Raw genomic sequence first — 23,145 nt, 5'->3', positions numbered from 1 at the left:
CCTTCATCTCAGAAAACATGCTATTTGTTTAGAAATATTTTTTTTCTTTCTTTTTCATCATTATAAATATCTGGGTAGGGTGGGGAGAATGACAGAAACTTTACATCACAATGCAAACTAAATTCTTTATGTAATTACCTGTGATACTGGGACACAAATCCAAAAGGGCAGAGCTTTTAGATTGGTATCATGACACATTTTGCCATTTTGGCATCGTTGCCAGGACAACTGCGGCTATAATGGCATTAAGTCATAGATTGTTCTAAATCACACTAGTTTGCTTGATTTGGGCTTAAGGTAATGCATGAATCTTACTGTGGGTTTGTAAACTCTGGTTTATGGCTTTAGTAAGTTGTATGAACTCAGTCATTTATGATATAGTCAATAAAGCTTGATTAAATCAGGGGTAGTATTAACGTAGCATCTCAATCCAGCCAATTTAAGTAGAAAAAACAGCAAATGAGTTATATGAGTATCAGAGTTTCAGCAGGTATTTGGCTTCTAGCTGCACAGTTCTATTAATTTTTGTCTAAATTCCTTTTGATATGTTTGTAAAATAACAGAGAAACTGGAGTAGGGATTTAAGGAAACCTTTGTTATTACATACAGTGATATTAATACACACCTAGAAGGAGATTATTCTGTTGATAAAAATAGCAGTCTGCTGCTATTCGGCATACTCCCGAACACATTGTATTGCAGCATAAGTCTTACCAAATCTGATGGATTTGCTTCTGAGTGAATAGGCACAGTATTAAGCCATGTATCCTTTAACCATCTGTCTGGAGCATTTATTCTGAAAACTTGCCAACTTACAGTTGCCAAAGCAGCACATATTAATATTTGAGAACAAAAGCGTTCGTTTAATACTGTTTCATCTCATGTTTAGGGAATTGGTTCCCATTGCCTTATTATAGATTTTATATAAGGATTTTATACTATGGCAGCACTGAGCAAAATTCCTGTTAGCCATGCTAAAAAAAACAGGATTAGGCAGCTAAAGACCCCAAAGTGACATATTTTATTGATTTATTTACTTACTACATTTATATGATGCCCACTTCACTGTCGAGTGACTCTACAGTATAGTAACACATACACACATACACTAAATAACAAAAGGTACTGAATTTCATGAAAATCTGCAATGAGATTTTGTTTTGCTTGCTCATCCAGAGTTTTGATTAACAGGACATTGGTTTGAGTTACTACAAAGTGATAATGTTTATTTTTATGCTCTAAAATGATTCATTTGATTGCAGCAATCCAGTCTTCAACTATTGTGGACAAATGTTTAAGGTTAGAGAGATTACACACAGTTTGAGATTTAAGGCTGACTTGTCATTGACTCAAATGATGGGATCAGATTTGATTTATGAAAATTCTAATGGATGGTGCAAGGTTCATTCTCACTTCATAGTGAGAGCTCTAATCCATATATTGTGCTATGATGAGTACAGATGTAACGGAAAAAAATAGTTCCTGTATGCTTGTTATATGTGTGTCAAAGAATTTTTCTAAAGATAATTTTCCTTGCAGAACTACGCCATTGTTAAACTTAAGCATGCATGACATACCTTTCTTGATCCAGCATTAGTACCCAAATTCATTTTCATTTTTTGACATTTGGGGATCTCCAGATCATCTTAGCAGACATAAAATGCTCAGAAAATTATCTTACCTTTTTCACTTAAAATAGTGATTTTGCATAAGTGGGAACAGGGTGAACTGAAGACGACTCCACAAAAGCAGAGCCTACTGCTTTTTTAATTATGATAATTTAAAGAATCTGAAATAAACAGGTAAATATTTTGTTCTGATAAAGCAATATGTAGACTAAAGGTCTGGATAAAATTGAAATAATGAAACTTTTAGAATAAGATTATGGAATTAATTACAAAGGACAAACAGCTTTTCATGGGAAATCAATTTCATTTAAGTTTTTACAAGGTGTAGATAAAGAATTGTATGATTTGAAAAACTGGACCCTAAGAAAGACTAAAGATTTTAGGTAAAGAAAGATATGCAGTTCTGTGCAAAATGTAATGACAATAAAAATACTAAAAGAGAATGGAATCAGAAAATAGTACCCGTAATATCAACAATGTGAGTAGTGATGTTTGCTTCATGGATGGGCTATGTTTAAAATATATTATTGAAGAAAAATAAGATGTGGAACAAAAGTTAGATAAAAGTTAGACAAAAGAGAGATGATACCAGCAGTAGATTTATACCTCACAGGCCAAGGTAATAATATAGAAAAGGATGTTTCCCTAGATCTATAATAGAAAATGGTTTTGGATTTACAAAAGAGGCTTGTTAAGAAGACTGTGTAATGAAACTGAAGAAATAAAGAGAAATCCAATCTTACAACAATATTTGAATAAACTAAAAATTAGAACTATTAGAAATAAAGGAATATAAAGTTGGTATATTTGATCAAGGGTAAAATAAGATGTATTATTACTTCTAGCAACCCTTTATGAACTTTATGAGAGACCAGGACTGCAAAGATGCTGCTTTATGGATTTATTTACAGATAAATGGGCTATAGGATTAAGAGATAAATGTAATTTTAGAGAGGGTGAAGAATTTCTAAATTGGTTTATACTTGTTGAAATAAAGATTCCAAGTCACTTTTATAAATTTCTTTTTCTTTATTCTTATTTTTCTTCTTTTTTCACCTTTTTCCTTTATTTTTTACTTCTGTCTATTTTCTTCCTTTGAGCTTAGTTTGTATTAGATTTCAATATTATAATCATAGTGGCATTTCAGATAATGTGTGTTCTCTGTCATGTTTTATGCAATATTTTCTTTTCAAGGTAGAATTCTCTTTGTGGAAGACAAATTGAAGCATGTACACACAATTTGTGTACCCAACATAATATATAGCTCTTACTGTTTTTCTCCACTTTTCAAGGTAATATCTTTGTTTCTATATTTTTTATGGGAGGAAAGTCTTTATACTGTAAATTTATATACAGATGAATATGTGTATATAGTATGCCATACAATTATTTATACATTTATTTTATTTTTTTATTTATTGCATTTCTGTGCTACCCATCTCACTGATTCAGTGACTCTAGATATTTACTTGTAATATACTTACAAGTTTAAAAAAGAAAATAATTAAAATTAGAAAAAAAAATGAATAGAAAGGCTAAAAGATGATGGACCCCTTGAGGATGGGGATTTTTACCCAGTTAATCACATCAGAAAAGGCTCTTCTCTTGGACCCCACCAGCTGAAATTCTTTGCCTATGGGATTCGAAATAGACCCTTTCTGCTGAGTGTGACAGGTTAATCCCATTGGGGTGAGATGGTTCCTCAGACACCTCAACCCATGCCATAAATGGCTTTAAAGCTGCTGAGAGGTCAAAAAGAGCGAGGATGAATGCATTACTTCAATCCTGTTCCTGCCAAATACAGCATACACAAGTGCAACCAATGCCATCTCTGTCCCATAACCAGGTGTAAAACCTGAGCGAAGAGGGTCCAGATAATCTGTTTCATCCAGGACCCTCTGAAACTGTGACAGAACCACTCTTCTTCCATGTCCCCTGAAACTGGATGGAAATTGTCCAGGCAGATGGATCCAGTGAAGGTTTCTTATGCAGGGGACAGAACAAGTATTCCTAAAATGGTCCTGGGGATATCCCCTCCTGCAGTGATGTATTAATTAATATCTGGACTCATCTGTAAGTCCCCCTTTTGGAGAATTTTAGCAACCAGGTGGGACAAAGATCTAATGAACAAATATTACAGTAACAGCCCAAGGACGCGGTCCACTTCCTCAGGTCCAACACTCTGTATTTGGATTCCAACCTGAGATAAAGGATACAAGTAAACAGAGTCCATACAGTAGTCCTAATTGGGAGTGGACTATGATGCACCCAATCCTCTGCAATAATAAATATACTAGACCAGGAGTGTCAAACTCAATTTCATTGGAGCTGCATCGGGGCCAGCGGGTGTGGCTGACTGGATGGGTGTGGCCAACTGGGTAGGCTTGGCCAACTGGGTGGGTGTGGCCAACTGGATGGGCATGGCCAGTTTGACATCACTCCCCATAACTTGCTGGCATGTTTCCCCTTCGCACTGGATAGACTGGGCTGAAGCTTCACTGGTCTGATCTTTCTTCTTTGAATTGGGTAGACTGGACCAAAGCAATGTTGGCCCAATCTTTCCTCTTCACACTGGATAGACTAGGACGGCCCCGCGGGCCAGATCCGACCATATTGTGGGCCGAATGTAGCCTGCGGGCCTTGAGTTTGACCCCCCTGTACTAGACCATGATGTGCTGTTCTTGACGAAAAAGTCTTGAGTCTTTAGAAACTCCATAATTTTGTTGTAGTAAAAAAAATATCATTGTTAATCAAATCAACTTTGGAACTACATTTGTACTACAAGGCACAGAACTGGCAGATATTACAGATGATTAACATCAAAAATGATTGGTCCCCCCCCCAAGCCCATGGATGAGTGGCTAAATGCATTTTAAATCTGAAAGTAATTAAATTAAGAATTTCTCAGTTATAGAGTTCATACATTCAGATAGCATTTACATGTTATTGATGTTTTTAAATCAAAAAAGGGACAACACGTTTCTATTTAATTCCTCTAATTTTAATTGTCTTATAGGACTTTTTAAAAACTTTTTATCATATTGTAAGACACTGTATCAATGAGATGGGTGGCACAAAAATTTAACAAATAAATAAACTCTCTGGAAGACCACTAGGACTTGATAAAATTGCTCATGCGTGGTGCATAGTTGTTAAGATAGTTTAACCAGTTGTCAAATTTCAAAGTCTTTCCCCCCCAAATTGATCTGAAACATATGTAGAGAGTAGTGGCTTGAGTGAATATTCTGTCTTCTCTTGATTGTTTTTTTTTAATTATGTATAATAAACCACAGCTTTGACTTTCAAGGTTGCCAGCAATTAGTAATGATGCTACAGCACTGGTAACTAAATTAACTTGAAAATACTTTAGTGAGGTTATTCTCTCTCTCTCCCTCTCTCTCTCTCTCTCTCTCTCTCTCTCTCTCTCCCTCTCCCTCTCCCTCTCCCTCCCTCTCCTCTCTCTCCTCCCTCCCTCCCTCTCTCTCCATGTATTTCAAATATACTTTAATTCTAGGAAAGCAACAAGTCTAATTTGACCTCAGCAACAACATGGGGACACTCTGCTAGGGTAGATTTTACATTTTTTTAAAAAAAAAAATCCATTTGAATTAATAACTCAGCATTTCTGAGCAGCCTGTTTTCCCTGGAAGACCTGATATTCCTTCTATAGAGACCAATTAACTGAGGCAGTGTTTTCCTCTAATAGCCAATTATATTAATTACCAGTAAAACAATGTGTTTGCTTTGCTTGAATCCAACCAGTTGGCTTTGTCAAATGCTTTGCATTTCAAACTATGAGAGTCTATCATAACAACTATCTAGAATCAGCAAATGAAACAAAATTCCCCTGTGAATGTGAAGGGTCATATGCTGGCACTGGATCAGGCAATTAAAATAGCTTTTTCCTCTTGCTGCTGCCCTTGTTCTATTTCTAGTCCTCATTAATTTCTTACACTTGAGTGGACCTGTTAATGGAGATGCATTGTAGAGATTTGGATCTTTTTCTCTTCCTTCCTTCCTTCCTTCCTTCCTTCCTTCCTTCCTTCCTTCCTTCCTTCCTTCCTTCCTTCCTTCCTTCCTTCCTTCCTTCCTTCCTTCCTTCTTTCTTTCTTTCTTTCTTTCTTTCTTTCTTTCTTTCTTTCTTTCTTTCTTTCTTTCTTTCTTTCTTTTTCTTTCTCTCTCTTTTCCCTCCCTCCCTCCTTCCTTTCTCTCTCTCCCCCCTACACCTTTGCTAGTTGATAGACACCAATTGAAAAAGTGAACCCTGTTGCAATGACTTTATGTCCTGAATAACTGAGTCAGTTTCATAACTAAGCAAGTTATGAAAAATATGAATTTACTCAAGCAAATATAAACTGGGCTGCAATTAGTATCTTTTTTCACTCAGAGGTAATCTATATTTTTAACAGTAGCAATCACTAGGAAATTCTGTTGGGGAGAACTATAGCATGGAGCATTGCAACTCCCTGTTACATTCAACATCTAGCCAGAAATGTTGGTGCCTGATGCAGTTTGTTGTGGAAGGGAGTTGATATATAAACAGAAAAGAGAAAAGGACTTTAATAAGATGTATTTCCCTCTTTAATAAGGAAATAAGCCTTTTTCTTCTGGTGCATTTCTTCCAGCAATAAACCTTATGATGGAGATGCTTGTAGGGCACTGGCCCTGATACTCTGTTAGCCCCTTTTCATTGGTATGTTGCATTCACATACTGATTTGCACCAAATTTGATCAGTAGCAGATTCTACCATTAGGTGACCATGAAGGCTGCTTGTAGACAGCTGAGATGAGAAGGGAGCAGGTGTTTGAAGGCAGAACAATGTCAACTAAGTGCCCTGACTAGCCTGGAGAACAGTTTCTCATAGCTAATGTCAAAATCAGATTTAAGTGCTGGTCCAGTCAGCTTCAATCCATCCTTATCATCTTTTGGTCAGACCTTCTCTGCTTAAAATGTATGTAGAAAACTCTCTTATTTTGATGGACTCTCCTCATTTTCCCCCTGTGAAATAGAAGATCAGATTTCTCACCCATACTCTAGGGAGTTGCCATTACTCCCTATACACCCTCACTTTGTTTTCCACTGATGTTCTTTCCTCACCATTATTTTGGCATCTCAGATGTTTCTCCCTGACCTGCAAGCTGTCAATGAATTCATAGCTGCTCCCTTGCTCCCCTCTGCAGAAATTTGCTCATTATGGCGAAACAGGAAAGATCAGAGTTCAGCTTTCTGCATCACATGCAGAGGTGTCTTAATTGTGCTTCTTGTGCTCGGTGATGCTCAACAGGCAAAAAGAAGCTCGGAGAAAGGGAGAATACGAGAAGGATGAACTTGCAATAAAAACAAAACCAACTTTTTTTTTAAACAAAGAGTTTCCTTTCCTTTCCTTTCCAAAAGAAATATAGTTTCTGGAGTAGTAGTTATATTGCTCTGCTACAGCAAAACAGCAGAAAAGTTTGATTATGACACACATTTTTACAGATCTCAGCCTGCTTTTTTGTATGCACTAGGTATAATTTTAAGAATAAAGTGTTGCGGGAAGAAAAGGGTGGAATAACAGTTAGAAACTGGCATCCATTGTCGTTTTCATCCAAACAGTCCTATGACATAACACAACCTCACATTCATATTCTGTTTAACAAAGGTAGGAAATCTTTCTACTTTTCTGGTTATCAGAGGTAACTATATTAATACAAGGAGTCCACAGATAACTTCTGGTGGCGTCACTGACACTGTCTCCTCATTGACTGAGCTCTGATGTGATCCATAATATTACATTTCAGCTCTAAGCCATTACTCAGCTTATGAAGAGATGAGGAATATTTTTGGGGCACTGATTTGTGGCCTTGTTGACTTGCATCTATGTTCTGAAGGCTCTGGTCATATGAACAGATAATAACATCCCCTGTACTGAATGTTCTGTTTCAGATCATTCTCAGTACAAAATGAAGCACATCTGGCCAAGTGGTTTATGATTCACAACATATATTGTTGTCACAATAAGCTTTCGTCTTGAGGATTTCATGGTTTTCGTTATACTTTTCATTTCAACGGAGCATGTAAACTGTTCACTGAGTGGATGATGGATCAGAAATTTCCAGCTTAGCATATTTTTCAAGGCTGACTATGAACACATTTTAATACTTTGCATTGTATTAACCTCTGGATTCTGAGACACTGAAGCCTTTGCTACAGCTCAAGAGTTTAACTGCTAGCCTGCAGTTTGTCTTGCTTATAAAACAGTGATATGAATTGTTTGATTTCTGAATCTAAACATTTATATCTATATCTGTTTCCACAGCACACAAAACCTGGAGGAAACAAAAGTGCTTTTTTATGTTTAGCTTGTTTATTTGCAAAGCCAACAATCCCCTGGGTCATAGCCTTGTCACATCTGTGCTTGCACGCATATGTTTAAGCATGTCACCTGGAACAGCAAAAATATTTCTGAACATGGTTTTCCCCTTAGGAGGCACTAGGTGACACTGTGGAGCAGTATTTGTGTCAGCTGGACAGCCCTGAGCTTCTAGGCTTTCCTGCTTTTGTGTAATTGTATTCTAAAGAGGTCTACATGCACAGTCATGCTTGTGTCATTCTGTATTGTAAAATCTTCTGTCCCCAAATTACCTCAAATCTGATTACTCCTCTGCTAGGCTGTGGGTGAAGGCAGTTTGCATTTGATTAAAATACATAAATACAGGGAAATCTCATTTATCAACTGCCTTGTATAATGGCCACCACACTTACTGTGGTGATAATTGCGATCAGTTCTTGCATTTACAACCTTTGCGGGTCTATAAAGCAAAGGAAAGCTGAAGTAAGATCATAAGCATAGTTGTGGTTTCACTTCGTGATGGCTTTGCTTAACAACCAAGTTACACCTCCCAATTGTGGTCACTAAATGAGGACTACATGTAGCTTTTTTTAAAAAAAAAATAGTAACCTTGGTAACATGGGTCATTTCATTTCATCATGGCTGCCCTTTTCACTAGTAAGGTGAACATCACTCCTACAGCCAAATATGCACATACACAGGTAGACGTTTTTCATCAGAATGAATTTCTGGTGGTTTTACACATTTTCCTCTTCATATCTTCTTCTATTCATGTGAGAGGCCAGTAATGTCAACTACAAAATTTAGAAAGATCGATTAGCTTCTAAAATGTGTGGATCTGCTTATGAGAAGGGTAATTAAAATTCCCAAATGGCATCAAATGCTTTGCTTATTGTCTTCTGAACTACACTAAGGTTTTATATGTGGGCAGCTTTAGGAATTGACCAGCTTGTTGAAGAAACTGATTTCAAAACTGACTACTTCTTACTGCAGCCTTGGGACAAAATGATTGGACAACATTCAAGAAAAGCTATAAAGATCCGGTACTCTGAACTGCATTCCTCTACAAGTCTACAAACTCTAGTAATCATTCAAGAAAACATTAAAATAGACGAATAAACTATCCACACCACACTAAACAGAATTTTGCACAGTGCCACATTAAGCCGCATTGCATTGCAGTTTTAATTCAGAGTGTTTGTAACAAATTACCTTTTCTAAAAAAGAAATTCTGGCTGATTTATTGGGTTCTTCAGCATAGATTAAGCAAACCCCAGAGAAGATATAAAGAACATTAAATTAGAAGGGCAAGTGATGGCCAACAGCAATGTTTGTTTTCCAATCTCAACAACTTTTAAGACTTGTGGACTTCAATTCCCAGAATTCTGGGAGTTGAAGTCCACACTCTAAAAAATTTTGAGGTTGAGAAACACTGATCTAGAGGTTTGGAAGAGATACTGGGGGTGTCAGGTGATGGATGAGATTGAAGGATGCCTAGGTGAAAAGGAAGATGAGCAATCCTACAGGAAATGTGGAGCAATAAATTTCTCTACTACCCTGAAAGAAAAGAAGTGTAATTTTTCCACTGTGGGGAGTCCTAAGATTGCAATTTCCCACAGTGTAACAATTATTTTCCCCTCCTTTCTTCGTGCTTACTAGAGAAAATATATATTGGACACTAATTACTTTTACTGGTACCACAGATACAGTACATTCCTGGGTGAACAGCCCCCTCTCCTAAATTCTGCAACTTAGCTGATTTATGTTTCCTCACCTTCTTTAAATTATTGGAATAGGAGGGGAAAAAATGGCGAAGGAGTAATTTATAGGGGAAGGATTAGCTAACAGTAAATAAACAAGCTAGCATAAGGCTCTTTGCTGTAATGTATGATGCCTGGGAACAGTGGTGACAGACGAAGAATTGTTGCTGCCAATTGGTGGAGATTCTCGCCGCAGGTAGATGGCTCCTGCTGTCAGCCACTGTCTTCAAAGCCGCCACTGTTGCTGCAGGAAGGAAATCGCAGCGTGCTCATGGGATCCGACACATAACCTGTGGAAAACAAAACAGAAGCTCAGGTGCTCATTGCAAATGCTATTCAGCCTAGCTACCGCACCTTGTCTCTCTTCTTCCTAGGTTCATCAAGCCTCTGTATACAGAAAGCTAGCACAGAAGGCTTCCCTGGGAGCAGCAATGCACAGATTTGCTGCCAAATGAAAAAAAATCTGCTTCGGCTGCATCTTTTATGACCTGAAGTTACCCCATTCAAACCCACATTTCTTTACAGGAAGATGACAGAGATGGGATCTGACAAGCAGATGGGATGCCCTTCATATTCACAATCACGTTAGCCATTTAAGATGACGGGTGATGGGAACGTGGGAAATGTTAATCCCCTCTCACACTTCTGTTTGATTTTTTAAAATATACATATCTTGACCTTGAATGGGAGATTCACTGGTCAACAATAAGCTGTCTGTCAGAAATAATTATGTCCTTAATCCTGAATTATTACTGTTGCAATATCTTATACTATAAGTATCTGTTTGCTTATTAGAATATTTATCATCTGGGCCATAGGTTAAATGTCATTGCTTCAATTATTCCTTTTGTGGAATATATGACAGTTCAGCCTAGTCACCAAATCTCTGAACTAAGACCATCATGGGTGAAGACCACTTATAACAAACAAGATTGTGTGTGTGTGTGTGTGTGTGTGTGTGTGTGTGAGAAGCCCAGTAACTAAACAAAACCAAAAAAAAAAATTAACAAAAAAACCCCTCTCTAAATGCAGAAGGCAAGATCCCAATTCTTGTTGATTTGACAAAGTAAGCTATTTCTCTCACTGCATCCAAATGAAGTGCTGAGACAGGCAACTCCATTTCTTCTGGCTTCTTTATCTAAAATACAGGTGGGAGTGTATTTTTTTTTTTTTTTTTTGCATATGGACCCAGCCAGCATGCAAAGACCATCGAGTAAGTCTGCCATAAGCTCCATTTTCAAGGAAAATTTTGAGAAAATGTGGTGGTTAATTATTATAAGTGCTGTATTTCTTTCTTGCCGAACCTTAATACCAGGGAAAAAAAATCATTCGTTTAATTCACGAGGACGGTGCCTTACTTTGGAGCTAGTTAGATGGCACCTTTGACAACTAGCAGTGTTGTGTCAAGCCTCTAGTAAGTGCTGGACATCAGTCCGCAAAGCGACCTCAAAGGTGTCCAGGCCTACTTGTTTAGCAACTGCCTCAGACAGTGACCTTTCACAATTATGACTGAAAAAGTACTTTATTTAGCATAACAAAAGTCTTCAGTTGAAACTGATCAAGGTCTGGTCAGTTGCAGGCAGCAGCTGCCTGCTGGCCAGAAGGTTCTAATGAACTAATTAAGGTCACAGAGCTGAGCTTGCAGTTAGCCTCTTTTTAAAGGTAAGTACTACACTGCAGAGAAAAGGAGGTCAGGAGGAGATCGCTTATTAAAGGAATCTCTCTGGTTTGCAAAGAGGAGAAAAAGAAGAAGAAAAAACAGTCAAGGCACAGGACATTGTAGGAAAGAACTTTAGTTGAATGAGATGGCAGTAACCAGTGGTCTTTGCAGCCCAGCCCCCCTCTCTCTGTCACAGGGTTCCCTTAGCAACAGTGTCATTTATCAATCATTTCACAGAAACCAATTCAGGCACCAAATGAAGTTTGACTTTAATTAAAATTAAGCCCCTTGAAGGTCTTGCACAGCCCAAAGAGCAGCAACTAGGATGACTCACATCCCGGTCAGCACTTACCACTCCTACCATCCTATATCTCCCTTCTTTCCATCAGGTAGGAGATATAGAAGCGTAGCCAGCCCCACCGACAGGCTGAAGAATAGTTTCTACCCATGGGCTGCCTGACTTCTGAATGGAAAATAACTTCATGTCAACATAATATGACAGACTTGTAGGGCTGGCACGTTGTGTAACAAGATCACATAGTGTAATAAGATTAGAACTGGGTTGGGGACTTGCCCTCACTGTGAGTTGTGTTATGGAGGGTGCATGAAGGGAGACTCAGCCAATCTCATTGTACAAATGTTGTCCTCTGACAATAAAGGTAATAATAATAACTGAGCCATGGTAGCACAGTGGTTAGAATGCAGTATTACAGGCTAATTCAGCTCACTGCCAGGAGTTCGATTCCCACTGGCTCAAGGTTGATCAGCCTCTCATCCTTTCAAGGTTGGTAAAAGGAGGACCCGGATTGTTGGAGACAATATGCTGACTCTGTAAACTGCTTAGAGAAGGCTGCAAAGCACTATCAAACTGTATATAAGTGTAAGTGCTAATGTTATCTCCTATTACCAAGGTTGCTGATTTCTTATTTCTGGGTACTATAAATTTGGAGGATCAATTGCATTTCAAAGAAAGTATCACCAGTCCATTAATACAGTTTATTATTATTGAAGAGGACTTGTATTTTACCATTTTGGTCAATAGGTGGGCATTGAAAATTTCTTCTTATCTCTTCCAAAGAAAGGCCTTGAGAAGAGTGCTGACCAGCGCTGTAAATTGTAGAAAAGAGAATTGGTAAACAAGAGTACCTTTTAGAGCTTGCTACAGTATGAGTTAAAAATAAAGTAATCTGATTCAAAATATGGAAATGCCTTTTTCAATGCAAGATCTGCACTGGAATAATAGGAGGAGGAGGAGGAGGAGGAGGAGGAGGAGGAGGAGGAGGAGGAGGAGGAGGAGGAGGAGGAGGAGGAGGAGGAGGAGAGGAGGAGGAGGAGAGAAACATTATGCAGAGAAACATTTCTGGAATAGCTTGTTTCTAATCTTGAGCTTTGCCCCAATGTCTGGACTACTTTCAGTGCTATTAGCAATCTGAGGTGATAGGTCCAGCACACTATAAATATTTTATTTACATCTGTACTATCAGGTTTGTGCATGCTAATTTCTTTGCTAAACAGAGCATTACCCTTTTGAAGCAAATCCCAATATTATTCACTGTAAATACATTCCTTTATTTCTTGGAAATGATCAGATAGAGCCAGCCTCTGCCAGCTGCTCTCAGTTGATGGGCAACTGACATTATCAAGTATTCCCTCTGAATGAAAAAGGAAGCCGCCCAACTGCACATTAATAGCCAGGTAGGACACATCTGTGCTATCCCAAAGTAAGGAATTATTTGAAGTAATTTCAAAGATTGGTGTCTTCAAAGAACCTTTGGTGAAGTTGTGACTGAAAGAACAAATTCAAGATTATTTCCAGCAATGCATCATCTCCGGTGATTTTGATCACGATAATTTCAAACTGATGGCAGGTAAGAATTTCATAACTTCAGTGGCTAGATTCACACTATTAGATAAATAAATGTTTATTCTAAGATATCTTTCTGGAAATAAGTCCCGTTGAAAGAGAAGAGACTTAATAATAAATAAATCATAGCTATATGTAGGAACCTTTACAGCATGTAAAGCTATTTTTATAAGATTCATATTGCTCTTTACTTTGCAACTCAGTTTGTGTTGCCTTGGATGTTAATATTTCCATCCATTTGTCTCTATACAATTTGTCTTTTACATATTGTTTATTTATCTGTCCATCCACCCAGCTCTCGCTTTCCTGATAATAATGCCAATGCTGAGAAATAAAGGATTAATAATTGTTTACTCTCATACTATATTTAATTAGACTCGGATGCCAAGCCTAAACTTGTTGCTTATAAAAATTCTGTGGAACCTGTGGAAATATTTGAAAACTTTTGGTAAATGTTCTTGAGAATGTTAAAAACTATTTGCTGCATTGCAAAAGAGACTGCAAACGTTTATTATATTGAGCATATTTGAATTTACATTTTTTGGTTTGTTTACCATCTGGTATTTTAGAATGAAATATAGGCTAAATCACTTTTAATACTTGAATATGCAAATAATACATGAAACTAGCATAATATTAAAACCAGTTAATAATATTTGCTAATAAATATTCAACCATTTCAAAGCAAAGACTATTCTGAAACAAGTAATTCTTCTTAATAGCACCATTGTCCAGATTAGCCACACTGTTTCAATATCAATCTTTATTATTCTCAAACCAAATATGCATGCAATGGAATATGACTCATAAATTGAAGCCCATCCATATACTGCACGTCCTACACCTCTACTCTGTGGGTAGTAGAAGAATGAATTCATGTCATTTGTGTTGCCAGGTCTCTACTGAATTGAAATGGTTTGTTCATTTATTTACTTAATTCATTCCATTTATTCTTTCTTGCTATTAGAGAAGCCATACTTTGTCTATGTCACTAATCCAACTTCACATTTACCTAAATTAAAACTAATGTTTAGTTACAAAAGTGTGTCCAGGCAATAGAATCTAATGAGTGTCAAGGTCAAATGCAAAACTCAGAATCACGAATATTATTCAAAATAACTCTCACAGAGTTGACATTGCCTCAGATTCTACCAACACACCATCCACAACTTTCAGAGAGTTTTTCTTGGCAGAGAGATATTATTTGATAACATTATTTGGAACCATCAACTTAGGATGTTGATCAAAGGAGAAGATAAGACATAGCTTCAGAAAAATGGTTCAAATCCCTGGACCAGGTTAGTTACTCAGTTTATAGATGTACCAATTCATCTATGAGGTGTCAAACTCAAGGCTGGATCCGGCCCACGGGGTGCTTAGATCTGGCTTGTGGGGCCACCCTGGAAACAGGAAAGGATTGGCCTGTGGTGCCTCTGCCAATGAAAACGGTGCTCCGTTTTCGCTGGCAGAGGGTTACAGGAGGCCGTCCCAGCTGAAAACAGAGTTTGGGAGCCCGTTTTTGCTGGCAGAGTGCTCGGGCCACCACAGGCCTGTCCCCCAACACAAGTGATGTCAAGCTGGCCACGCCCACCTTGGCCATGCCCAACCAGCCCCTGAAGTCAAACACAACCCTGATGTGCTCCTCAATGAAATGGAGTTTGACACCCCTGATCTATAGTATGGTATTCTGGAGTACACTTCGGTGTTCTCTAAGCTTGGTTGTTGTTGGTGTTGTTGTTTTGCAGACGTTTCATTACCATCAGATAATATCATCAGATAGGTAACATCATCAGATAGATAAAGATGGTAACCAAAACTGCTAATCAAACATTCAATACACACATATTTGGACAAGTAAATAAGTTTGCATCTTAGCATTTCTAAAATACATCACGAACAAATCATAATCCCAATGCGATTGCTCTCTGTCAGATATTTCATTCTTAAGAAGGCAAGTATGTTCTCAGAGAGATGCAACTTCATCAAAGTGTTGGTTAACTTACTAGGAATGTTACTGAGGGAAATGCAAATAATTTGTTCAGAACATGTTCGGTAACAGAAGGTGGAAGATTGGAATGAGTTCAGAACTAAGAAGGTGATGCTAGCTTCTTTTGAAATGAGACTTCTGGACGTATTCCATTTAATTAAGCTAAATAAATAAATTGGAATGTATTGATTTGGGATCTTGCTGATATTGTCAGAGCATTCTGTAACAAGAGCCAATTCATATTTCAGAAGTGGGGGAAAAAACCAAGTATGAAATAAAATAATCACTACCTTGGTGTTTCTACTTTATTTACCAAAGGGTGGATTCCAGTTGGTAAACATCTGAACAGAATTTGTCATTTGCAGATTCTGGAAGCTGAGCATTGCTCCTTTATCAAGTAGACCCTCCCTTCAGGTTTTCTTAGGTTACTTCTATCCCATTTAAATTATTTTTCCACATAACTATTAAAATGGTGCCTTAGTTTCCAATAAGAGAAGTCATAAAGTCATGTAATTAGCTACCAATCTTTTTAATCAAAACCAATGAAACCCTTCATATCAAAGCCTCAATAACTGAAATAGCTTTATAACAATATTTCTTTTAAGACTTGCAATCAGAATTAGGTTTCTTCATTCAAAAGTTATCAAATTTTATTGTCAATCATACTGGGGGAAAAAATCTAGATGTATATTACTAAATGCTGACCGTTGCCTTTCAAACCCATTTTCCTATGAAAAGCCTTACAAATTACAATTGCTATAAAAACCTTCCATATCATTGATGATGTAAAGGACAGATGTAGCTACTCTAAGAATATTGGAGATGGAGCTTTTAAAATAATTATTTCTCCAGAAAACATACTAACAGTCATGTGGCATTTATTTAATTAAAAAGAAATTAACCACATATATAATATTTATCATGTTCCTTCTCTCTGTCGTGTTATAAAGTAACCAAAGAAGAATTGCACATTTGGAAAACAAGAGAATGCATCACCATCTGTCAGGCATAAAAGGCCAGTCCACATGTGAAGATTCCATTTAACTGATTTATTGCTAAAAGCCTATGCACAGGAATCTTCTCAACTAATGATCGGTACCTGGTTAGAGTTAGATCAGAGTCAGTGTCAATCAAGGGAGGCTGGACTAAACTGAATCCTCTTTTAGTCCACCCCCTGGCTTTGCCATTCCTCCTCCTAGACCTAGACCATGGATGTCAAACTTGCGGCATCACATTGCCGTCATGTGATGTATTGTGATGTTTTCCCCAGTGGTGGGATTCAATTTTTTTTTACTACCGGTTCTGTGGGCTTGGCTTGGTGGGCATGGCAGGGGAAGGAGTCTGTAAAATCTCCAGTCAGAGGTGGGATTGGCCGGTTCTCCAAACTACTCAAAATTTCCACTTCCAGTTCTCCAGAACTGGTCAGAACCTGCTGAGTCCCACGAAGCTGGGGCAGGCGTGGCTTGTGTGTGATGCATCTGGCCTGTGGGCCACCAATTTGACACCCCTATCCTACACTTTTTGAAGACTTGTATTGTAGCTCATAGAAAATAAGACCATCAGTAAGTCACTGTAGATCTGCGTTTTCCAAATTGGCAGCCTCCAAAAGGACATCCAGATGAAACAGTAAGTCTCAAAATTCTTAAGATGGGCCACAAATGAGTTCTTCCAAAGACATTTTGCTAAGGCATTTTCCCAAACATCTTTATAAAAAAGAAGTTGCTCAAAATTATTTCAAAGAAGAACAGAACTAAAAGCTGATGTTCATTATAGCTGATGTTCAGGCCTTTAGATAGTTATGAAATGCCAAGAGGTAAAAAATACATGTTCTGACTTTCAATAGACTGCCATCTTTTCACCATTCTGTAGTTCTCTGCTTTCCCATGTTTAATTAACACCCTCACCCCAAAAATATTCTACACAAATTTCCATTGATATATGTGTGTGTGTGTGTGTGTGTGTGTATGTATGTATGTATGTATGTATCTATGTATGTATGTATCTATGTATCCTAGTGATTGTTGACAATAAGGGAGAACACAGAAGATTTTCTTCTTCTGTTACAGAAATCCAAAGAAACCATTTATCCAATTTCTTTGGACAGAGTGGACAAAGTCATAGACACAGTCAAATTCAGGATTATCTAGGAGAAAAGGGAAACTAAATATACGTAGGATATTTTAAAAATATGTTAGTGTTGCATCTATATTAAGCACAAAATACAGCTGTGTGAAAAAGTCCTGCACGCTTTACAGTTTACAGTTACGGTTTACAGTTTATGTCATTTTTTGGATAGGCCATTGATTTTATGATATTTTATGCTATGCAAATATTGTTATATTTAAATAAATACTGGTGGTTTTTAAGTGAAAAGCATAAGCTTTTTGCAATTTGGTGCTGTTTGGATGGGGATTGTGAATCTTCTTGCATGCTTACAATGCATGCTTACAATGACTATGAAAACAGATTAACTGATGCATACCCAGTGGCATACGTGTTGCAATTGCTAAGGCCGATGCTAGGGTTTTGTTAACATTTTTATTGTTTGTGGCCCTGAAAAGGACCGTTTAGGTAACCAAACATGGTTACTAATATGAAATTGGCCTTTTTCACACAGCTGTATGTGAATGTTCAAGATATGAGTTAATGTATAATAGAATTCAAACCACTGCATGTTCTAGATGGTAACCAAATATTTATTTATCTTAAAACTTCTGCTATTATATTACCGATTCTCTTCTAAAGCTACTGCAACTCACTGAGTTGTTCCTCTTTGTGTTTTGTTTGGAAAACACAACAGACTAGAAAATTCCAGTTATCTTTTCATGCAAATTGTTTTACATGCTGTGCAAAAGTAAAGAATTACTTGCTGAGTGGTAAACTATTTTTAACATCGAAATAACTGGCCCAAACTCAAAACATGTGGGGGCAAAAGTTGACACCTGCATATCTGTGTGGAAAAGATGCTGAGACACATATCTTGGGGAATTAATTAATGGTCTCAAGGCTAAACCTGGTTCTGGAATCTGTTTATTTTCTTTTTTACTCTCAAGCATTAAAACTCTAGCCATTTTTTCTCATTCACTGGGAATGAAAATGACAGACCACCTTCACTTTATATAAGGTTTATGCAACTTTATTATCATTGTTATTCAGCCAAAGTTTGCAAAGCAGTTAGGAAGTGTACTCATTCCTTAGACCAGGGGTGGGGGAACTATGGCCCTTTTATCACTTGTGGACTTCAACCATGCTGACTGAGAGATTCTGGGAGTTGAAGTCCACAAGTCATACAGGGGTTGTAATTCTCCATCTCTACCCTAAATGGTAAAGTAGTCTTAGAATTCAGAGGTGACGAATGGGGATTTGTGTGTGGAAGCACCCAAATGCAATATCCCTGTTAAGTTGTTTCAAAAGGAATAGATCGCAGTTGATGTAAAAGGGTGTTGTTGGATCTGGATACACAGCTTCCCAAGACAATAAACAGATTTTAAGTCCTTCCTGACATGGATCATGTATATTTTATATCTTATCCTTACATCAAAGATAGAAGACCACCTAGCTTCTTTATGTTATTTTTTTTCATATGTTGAGGCCTATGCCTGATAGAACTACATGAAGGTCTTGCTGTTTTGACTGAAGCATTGGTAAGGGAGCATTAGTGTTATGTCTCCAGATCCTCTAATCCAGTGGTTCTTAACCTTTTCTTCCCTATGGATCCTCTTTAAATAACTTTTGTGGCTATGGACCACCAAGACTTAACTCAGGTTTTAAATCGCATTTCTTCAAGCCTTCATGGACCCCCTGTGATGACATTGCACCCCCTCCCCAAGGGTTCACTAACCACAGGTTGAATATCTATGTCCATGTCTGTAGACAGAAAAGCATAAGGCCACAAAAGATGCTACACTGGATATACAAATGAAACCAACTGATGTTTTAATTCCATATTGAGTATTTGATAACAGATTGGAGTAAACTGTCTACAGTCTCCCCATTCCTACTCTATGATTCAATAATGCAGTAGGTGAGTTCAGGGATATACAAATAACAAGACAAAAGAGTGACCTGAATAACTTTCCTACACTGGACTTATAAAACAGACTTGTTAAAACTTGGAAAAATTCTATGAGAAGAGACAAAGACAAAATAGAAAGAAATCAAGTTCTAGGGCATTATTTGAATGGATTAAAGATCAAGATTGTTAAAAGTAAAGGGAAAGAATACAAAGCTGAAGAAGCTTCTTGATGAGAAGCGAAAAGTCTTTGAAGAAAAGCCAGGAAGTCAAGTTGCCTCTTGAAAAAGCACCTTTGGGCCAACCATGACCTGAATGACTGAGAATCTCCATAGACATTAAGGAATATAAAGATTTATTTGATCAAGGATAAAACAGATTTGTTATTTATGTTATCCCTTAGTGGACTTCTGTTAATCAGAATTGTATGACTTTGAGGATTTGTTTATAGATAAGAGATGGAAAGAACAGATCATTTGTATTATTTTAGGAGAGGATCATAAATTACTAAAATTGAGTTTATACTTATGATAAAGGGGCAAATTGTTTCTTCATATATTTCTTTTCTTTTACTTTCCTATATTCTTATGTCTTCTTTCTTTCCTATTTTTCTTTTTCTTTTTTTCCTTTTCTGAATTTTCTATTTTTTCTTTTTATCCCTTTTTTAAGTTTATATTAAGTTTTTATCCTTTTAATGATAATTTTTAATGAAATTATTATTAAAAAAGGAAATAATAAAGCCACAGTGTAGATATAGTTAGAAAAATACAATTCCGTCTCTGGTGTTCTCAAAGCACGCCCTGAAGTGTAGGTGAAATATAACTGAAAAGAAACTCTAGCTGGGGAATAGGTAATCCAATATGCCAAAGGGTTCCCATAGGAACATCGCATCTTTTATTTATATCTGCTTGGAAGAGCTGCCTCATTTGGAGTCTGACTTGTTCAATGTGCAGGCAGCATCCCCTGAAGTGGGGCTGCTGGAAACTTGTCTCCTGCTGCTAAACTACTACTTGGTGCTCTGAGCCTACTGTCATTCAGTGGTTACTGGCTTCTCATGGTTCATTAAAAACCTTCATGCAACATTTTTAAGGCTCAACATAAAAAGCATCTGCTGAGAAACATACCTCCCTGCCTCCTGTCCTTGTAAAGCTATAAGCAAGTACCTCAGTTGGCTTGAAGGAATGGGAGGGTTGCTGCAAAACCCCAAAAATGCTGCCTTTCTAAATATTGTAGCTTCTTGGCAAGGTCGCTGGGCTCCAACTCGGAGTCAGAAGCATAATGATGTGACTGTCCTCACATTATTCTCCTGAGAATGGAGCCACTGGCCATGATTCTTAGATTTGAAGGAGCAAAAGGGTTAGCGAGCTTGTAGTTTTTGCCCCTGGGGAAGCCAGTCCTGGGGAAGCCAGGCCTGCTTTGCTTTTCTAAAATCTACCTGTGCAAATTTTGGAGAACACCTTTCAGTACTGCTTTTTGGTTTGAGGCATCACCATTTGTAGGATATGACAAATGCACCCCCCCCCTCCCGCAATATATATCACACATTTACTGAACGTTTGATACCTTGTGCAAGAATTGGAAATTGGAAGAGACATCCAATTTGAAGAAAGCATCTTGGCGTTTACCCTCCAAAATCATCCTACAGCTTGGAAACACTTATCAAATTTCTTGTACAACAAGCTTGCTTTATGAAAGAGATTGATGTACCACTGTACACATGACAGCATAGAGCAAATCAAAGAATTGTGAGCTTGCAGACTGTTCAGCCATGTGAAGGGGTCAGGCAAGAAGGAGTAGGGACAGGCTATCAAAATGGAGAGGAAAGCATGAATCATGAGCTACAACCTGTAGGGAAGGCTGATCCATCCTTTTGCTTTGAAGAAGACAAGTACAGTAGCCCCGTTTCATATTTCTGACAGCTGAATAATTTTGGCAAACTATTATGACAAATGTCAGTGTTCTTAGTGTTGAGATGCTTAAGTTCCAAACTTACAGTTTCCTGGAATTAAACCCAATTGAATTCAATGGGGTTAGTTTTGGAGCATAGACAGACTGAGTTAGGAATAAGAATGCAGCTGCTAAAAAGGGGAAATAAATTTTAGTCTGTATTAATAGAATACTCCTTTGCAAGGCACAAGGAAATAATTTTGCATTAGGCAAAATTACAGCAGGCATAATTTCAATTCTGTATCTAGTTGTGAATATTGTTCATTAAGAATGTAAACAAATTGGAATGACCATGCAAGAAGATGTACAGAATGGAGGCAGGGCAGCTAATTTGTGGGGTGGGAAAGAAGAAAAGAAAATGTTGGAAGAGCTGGATTGTTGATGGAAACATTAGGATAAACATTTTAATAAGAGCAATTTTCCAATGGGCCTATTATCTTGAAGGCCAGTAGACTGGTATCTTCAAAAGAATCTGAATAGTATCTATTGAGAATTTAATAACAGATTGGGGCAAACAGCCCACAACCCCCCTTTGCCATTCTGTGATTCAATAATAAAATAGGCAAGTTCAAATTTGACTTCTCTGTGTAAAGCTTAGGTGGTGAATAAGTTGCTTGTATTGTAACCATCTATGATGGATTATTCATATTCAACAATATGTAAAATGTAGTTTTATATCATATAAAATTTCACCTATAAGTTATTTCATGAAAGTAAAACTATAGGCAAGAACTGGCATTATTCATGTCTATGTATATGTGCTTATGTGCATATCCTTACACTTTCACGTATAGTCTGTCTGTAAGTTAAGTGACAGCTCACAACTTATTTTCTTCCTTAAATATCAGTAAGTTCACAAACCTGGCAGAATATTTCTTCTTGTGCTTGAACTCCTCTAAGCATGAATGCCAAGCTACATTTCTTAGAGCAAAGTGGGTACTTAATGGACAGGATAAAAAAATGGTTGTTGGCTTTTAAATGTTCCAGAAAAATCTCAGTTGAGTTCCTTAACTCAGAAAACATTTTTCCCCATTTAGTTTACCTTCAGTAAATTGGTTTGTATAAACCTTGAAAAGTTAGATTAAAACAACCTCCTTTCATTATTAGCTAATGACTGATACTCTTTTTTAAAAGGCGCATTGGTGAACATAACTTTATGGAAAATTAATTATTCTGTATATTATTTCCTCCCTAACATCTGGAGAAAAGAAAGGATTTTCACCAATGCAGATACAGTAAATCTTATAGATGTATTTTACTGTTACTAGGATCTTTTTTTTTTAATTAGAAAAATACTCTCAAGATCTTTTTTGGTGGAACTTGACAGGATAATAGAATTAGATTTGTTGAATTCCACTAAACTGTAAAGTAACGCGTCATCAGCTTCACTTACTTCTCAAATATTTTTCTGTAGTGGAGCTCATCCATCTACCCCTGCTCACACATAAAACCATGAAAGCAAAAGGGCAAGTCAATCAGTTATCTAAGAGACAGAATGTTATACATTTAGCAATGACTGCAGACTATGACCGTCTCTTCTGGGTGGAATACAGACTCTCCCTGGGCAACAGACCATAGGTTTCCCCTCCAAATTTGGGTCTAAATATTATTCCAAGATTCTTTTATGTGAGCTAACATGACAAGGTTTCATTTAAAGCAACCATAGTGGTGAATATCTGTAGCTTGGGTGTAGGATGAGGGTGAAGGTTTGTTCTCCAAGCTTGTGGATTGGTTTCCTAACATTTCATTACCAGGTTAGGGAATATCTTCAGCAGAGTTTAGGGGATGTCAGTGTCGGTGTTCTTCTGTTTATAAGGGCTTCAGATGTGAGTGTGTCAAATGAGAGTCTTGTGATGGGTAAGTTACATCACATGAGGGTCATTGGGAAGTGAAGTGCTGGTTGGTGGGGGCTTGTGTGGGTTCGTTGAGGGTCGGTGCTGTCTGTGATTGGCTGT

At 37.4% G+C, this 23,145-nt stretch overlaps 1 protein-coding gene across 2 annotated transcripts in view; it reads right to left on the bottom strand.

Moving 5' to 3' along the window:
• Window positions 1-7,953: 7,953 nt before the first annotated feature.
• LOC113419771 (serine/threonine-protein kinase TNNI3K) overlaps window positions 7,954-23,145 on the bottom strand; it is a 263,727-nt gene continuing 248,535 nt past the window's right edge. For both annotated transcript variants that reach the window (XM_087960477.1, XM_026679341.2), the window contains 2 exons: window positions 12,408-12,487; window positions 7,954-10,010 (listed from right to left, as the gene is read on the bottom strand). In XM_087960477.1, coding sequence (XP_087816603.1) covers window positions 9,934-10,010; window positions 12,408-12,487 — 157 coding nt within the window. In that variant the 3' untranslated portion in view covers window positions 7,954-9,933. The remainder of the gene's footprint in view (window positions 10,011-12,407; window positions 12,488-23,145) is intronic.

Source organism: Notechis scutatus, chromosome 3 (assembly GCF_049901735.1).
Source record: "Notechis scutatus isolate UNSWTSFEM ecotype Mainland chromosome 3, rNotScu1.2, whole genome shotgun sequence".
NCBI classification, from domain to species: Eukaryota; Metazoa; Chordata; class Lepidosauria; order Squamata; family Elapidae; genus Notechis; species Notechis scutatus.
This window is presented reverse-complemented; position numbering and strand designations above follow the sequence as displayed.